This window comes from Nicotiana sylvestris, chromosome 12 (genome assembly GCF_000393655.2).
Source record: "Nicotiana sylvestris chromosome 12, ASM39365v2, whole genome shotgun sequence".
Classification (NCBI taxonomy): domain Eukaryota; kingdom Viridiplantae; phylum Streptophyta; class Magnoliopsida; order Solanales; family Solanaceae; genus Nicotiana; species Nicotiana sylvestris.
In genome coordinates, this window is record NC_091068.1 from 27,294,247 (window position 1) to 27,299,494 (window position 5,248).

At 35.9% G+C, this 5,248-nt stretch overlaps 1 protein-coding gene across 1 annotated transcript; it reads right to left on the reverse strand.

Moving 5' to 3' along the window:
* Positions 1-501: 501 nt before the first annotated feature.
* On the reverse strand, positions 502-3,158 carry LOC104210948 (F-box protein At4g18380-like). Its single transcript, XM_009759925.2, has 2 exons — positions 1,715-3,158; positions 502-896 (listed from the first exon to the last, which is right to left on the reverse strand). The coding sequence occupies exon 1, from the start codon at positions 2,949-2,951 to the stop codon at positions 1,761-1,763; it is 1,191 nt and encodes a 396-aa protein (XP_009758227.1). The 5' UTR covers positions 2,952-3,158; the 3' UTR covers positions 502-896; positions 1,715-1,760.
* Positions 3,159-5,248: the final 2,090 nt, after the last annotated feature.

Here is a 5,248-nt window from a genome sequence, read left to right on the forward strand (position 1 = left end):
ATGTGCGTCTACTCACACATCACATGCATATGTGCGTCTACTCACACATCACATGCATCCGCTCACACATCACCCACTGCACTCTTACCACTAACAGAAGGGTGTAACTACAGAAACCGAAAAATGCAGAGAAAAATTACCCAAATGTCACAAATGTCAGGCAAACCAGTCTAAATATAGGTCAAATTGCTCAATTATAAGCATGTATCCATCCCTCTGAGGACCACAGTTCCAAATCTAGAACTCCATGTCTACTGAAGGAAAATTTGAATCTGTGGTCCTCAGAGGGATGGGTACATATATCATAAGGAGTGGCAATGTTTACTATATACATTGTATCAGAAGTTTGACAAGGGCAATCCACTGTGCAAAATTGCACGGTGCACAAGACATCATAGAATTGAGTAATAGCTCCACGGGGTAAAATATAAAATTCATGAACAGGATAATGTAACATTTCACATAACACCAGGAGCAATGTGTGAGTCAACCAGCAACAAATGCAGCAAAACGTACATTTCATTGCTCCATGAACCTTAAAAGGTACATAACATGTCATATAATATCCATGCCTACAATATTTACAGAAAGAGGTAACTATCAAATGTATACGACTATAAAGTTAAAAGGCACATAGCTCCTGTAACATGAATCGGAAGCACTTAGTGCATTCTTAGAAGCATATGCCCAAAACTAAAACATACTCAGATGCCTATCATCATGCGTAAGACGGGCTGATTTAAAGCTCATAGTTTGGCGAGCAACTGGCATGTCATCTCTAACAGCAAAGACTCGCTTGATTAAACAACTCAGAGTGAGCTAGCTTAAAACAAAACTTTATTTTCCAGTAATTCCCAGCATGAGTTAATCCATCTTTCTTAGAACCGGACTTTTCCCTGAAGTGATAATTTAAATGCTTAATATAGATGCATATATATGGACAACTCTGGATATAAACTTCTAATGAATTCCGAGGCAAATCACGTAAAGAAAATAGAGGAAAGCCAAAAGAACAAAAACAGCCAATCAAGCTTACACCAAAATGTTTATTAGTTGAAAATGGTATTGATAAAAGAAGTGAAGACGGGGACACATTTTGTAGAAAATGACCAGCTTTTTAAAGTAGCCCAAATTAACAGTCTTCTGAATTGACCAAAAATCAACAAGAAAAACTTTTCTTCGACAAATACCAATATATAAATTCAAAGATTAATCAAGAAACTCCTTGGATGCGAATATTGGTAAGACACCATAAGGACGGTTTTCAATTCTAGATTCTACAAATAAGGGTGCGTGAGGAAATTCTACAACACAGTTAGATGATTAAATCAATTTTAGATTGTAATAAAACAAGAGCAATTGTCGAGCAAAACCACTGAAGTATGAAATCCTTTCCTCTAGGATGAGAAACAAATATCAATCTCTCTCTCTGTGTGTGTGTGTGTGTAGAGAGAGCGAGGGAGCACAGAAATTCTTATATCTCTAAATTCTTATATCTCTGAATCCTCACAGACCATGTTACCCCATTTAAACTCATCTAATGCCAGTATTATGCAACTACGCATAGAATGCCACATAGGATTTTTAATCAGGACAACCAGATCCAGATCTCATAATGCAACATAAATTTTTAACTAAGACAAACCTCTTTAATCTGCTAGCACTAGGTCCTTCAAATTTTATCCATAACCAAATACATAGGATAAGAAATTACCTCAGTAATCAATCCAAGAAACTCCCCAACCACTTCAAGTCTAGGTTCAGAACGAGTTCATCTCCAAACAGTATGTCCTCCGCTTAACCAATATCCTTGCAGCAGTCCCATAAGGCTCCTCAAATGCCGATCCAACCCAATTCCCATCTGGCCCAACCACCTCCTTCTTAGGCTGCTCACTTGGCCTAATCGCCACCAACGTCGCCCCTTTCAATACTGTCCCATCAGGCAACTCCAAATGCGGGGCGTACCATAACCTCATGTTCAGTGCTGGCACCATAGTCCTTTTCGAGGCAGAGGAAGCCGAAAGAGGCTTCACTCTCAACTCCTCTAACTGCTCCTTATTCATACACAACACTCCCTGTCCATCCACATCCGTTAAAACCAAACTCTCAAGCTTCTTATGCTCAGCTATAATCGGCTGCAACAAATAATGCCTAGCCGACGCTGCAATTAGCGAACTAATTGTCCACACAACCCGTAGTTTCAATCCCCCGTTCGTGTAAAACGACTCGGGTATGCTCCCATTATCCAGTTCCCCATTACTATCACCCACAATATTACTACTACTGTTAGCAATATTACCCACAATATTACTACTACTGTTAGTAATATTACTATTAATGCTACTATTACTAACCGGGTGAATCACTGAGGAGGCACCAAGAATAACACAATTATCAAGAGTGGAACCGAAATCAGCACGCCACCTCAGCAAGGCGCCCTCGTCAATACCCAATTCGCCACTAGGCAACTCGATCCTAAGAACCTTAATTTCATCAAAATTCTTCAAAACCTGCGTAGGGGAATGATGGGTGACGTCATTTTGCTCGTAACCATCGTCCAATGAAGAACCAGCGGATCGTCTCGAAGAAATCGAGATCAGCTGAGTAAGCGACTGAATGGGTTTAACCAGACCCAGAAACAGAAACCTAAGGAGTGACGAAATTGGATGCCGCGACTTATTAGTGGACCCCGCACCAGCAGCAGAGGTTGCACCAGATGAAGATGAACCACCATCTTCGTCGGAGATGACGCAATCAACACGGACAATGACGTTGTCGACTTGAGGAACAAGTGAATGGAACCTTCTAGAAACTACACAGCATCTTCCTAGAGCTTTAACATCGCCGATCTTGTTGAAGACTAAGAGAAGAATGGAATCGGGTAGTCGGTCGAAGTGGTCAACGGGTTCAGGGTAGATCGTTGACCTCAGATCTGACTTGGATGAACCCATATTTCTAGAGTTTTCTGATTAGCTAAAAGATTCTTTTGTAAGTGTGTAGGGAGAAGAAGGAGAAGAAAGAGATTATAGAGAAGACATGGATTTGGGAAGAGAAAAGGAAAGTGAGAAAAACACACTGTTTTTGTGTTCACGGAGAGGAAAAGAGGATATAGGAAGAGAGATGAGGAGGAGAAGAAGAAATAAGGTTACCATGGGAGTAAGGAGATAAAGACATAAAGCGTGTGTATTTGTGTGTGTCTTTTTTTTCTTTTTCCTTTTCTTTTTTTAGCATAACTATTTTTTTATTATAGATAATTTTAAGGGAAACTGTGCAATAATTCGCAAATAAATAATAGCTGTAAATTGTATTAGGCAAATCTAATGCGATGAACTCTGAATGAGGAGGCCGCTCAATAACCTTTCGTACTATTTTATAAACATTTGGTATTGATTCAGATTTAGACATAGAGATCCATTAAAAGAAAAGCATTTTGTATCAATAGTATTTTCATTTTATAACTTAAATTTAAAATTTCTGATTAACGTACACCCTGATAGTTGTATGCTATAAAATTACTTAAAAAGCGAATTGTAGATAATTTTGTATGGCAAGTAATAAGGGATAACCTATAAAATACAAATAAGTGATAATATAGAAACAAGCTCATGTAAGACATGTTGTATATATAAATTTCTATGAGTTAATTATAGTTAAATGATATATTTCTTACTTTAATTTGTAATGGATAAGATTAAATTATTTGGTTTGATGTCAAGAATATGTGGAAGTAAGTATTTTTTGTTAACTGGCTTATTTTAGCAAGGGAACTCCTATTCCCTTATTAATGATGTAACTTTGTAACGCTTTTAATATATTAATATATCCAGTTTATTAAAAAAAAAAACTACACTAGTGATGGAGATATAAAGATCTTCTATATTAGCACTATACATAATTAATTTTTCCTATTTTCTTTATTTCTTTTACATATTCTATTGTTTGTTTTATAATTTGGAAAATAGAAGATGTGGGGACAATGGTTAGTGATTGGTATACTTTCATTGTCTCTTGTATGCTTGCTTTCCACCCCACCACTATCGTTCCTTTCATAAGTACTTGCTTATATTTTTTGCTTTTTACCATATTTTGTTATTTATTTGGGATTTTTTTGGTAGAGTTGTGTTGTTCTAATATTTTCTTGTTTGTTTCTTTTTGTCTCCTTTCATGTAAATGGACATTTGGAAAGACGATAGAACCAAGTTACTAATTGGATTCATTAACTCAAGATGCAAAATAAGGCAAAGATTTACCTTCTAGACATGTAAAGATGTACAATGTAATTTTAAATTTCACAATTAGGTTTTAACATTGAGAACGTGTTTATGAAAAACAATCTCATTTTAAAATGTCATGCAACTCTGTTATTTCAACTAGTATCTTGGGATATCCCGATGCACGAAGTATTTTGCGTTTACACATGGTCGAAGGAAGGGTGTACCCCAAGGGGATATGATGTAGGCAGTCTACCCTTATGCAAGTATCAGTGGCTGATTCCACTACTCGAACTCATGACTTATAGGTCACATGGAGCCAACTTTACCATTACTCCCCTTCAAAAGCTCCATTACCTTCTAAAGTAAAAACTTTTTACTCCCTTCGTTTCAATTTAGATGGGGTAGTTTGACTCAGCACGGAATTTAAGAGAAAAAGAAGATTTTTGAAAGTTTTGATTTTAAAAAGCTTAAGGGGTAAAAGTTTTATGGGATCATGACATTTGTGTGGTTATAAAAACTTCTTATTAAGAATAAAATAGGTAAAATAATCGAAAAGTTTAAAGTTAAATTATTTCCAAATTTAAAAAAATGTCATTTATTTTGAAACAAACTAAAAAGAAAATTGCATCATCTAATTTGAAAATGAGGGAGTAACTCTTTTCCCTAGTTGTTTAGTGCAATGAAACCAAAGGGTCCGATTAGTCAAGGTAGTAAACGAGGGAGATTTGGTGGAAGAGGATAGACAAACTAGGATGGGATTCCAAAGAATGGTAGTTTCCTACTTATCTAAGTTATTACTAACAAAAGGTATTTTTATTTGGATACTTAGGTGAGCTACGTGAAGCCTTAGAGAGAGAGATTCTTAGAATTTATAGTTAGTGGAAATATACTTTGATTTGGTTATACTTTGTTGCTTGCGTTTGTAGCTAAGATAAGAATTACTTTAAATTTTATTTTTTATATTATCATATTAGGTCGACCTATAATATTAATTAAATTTTCATAACAAACCTAATATGATAACCTACAATTAT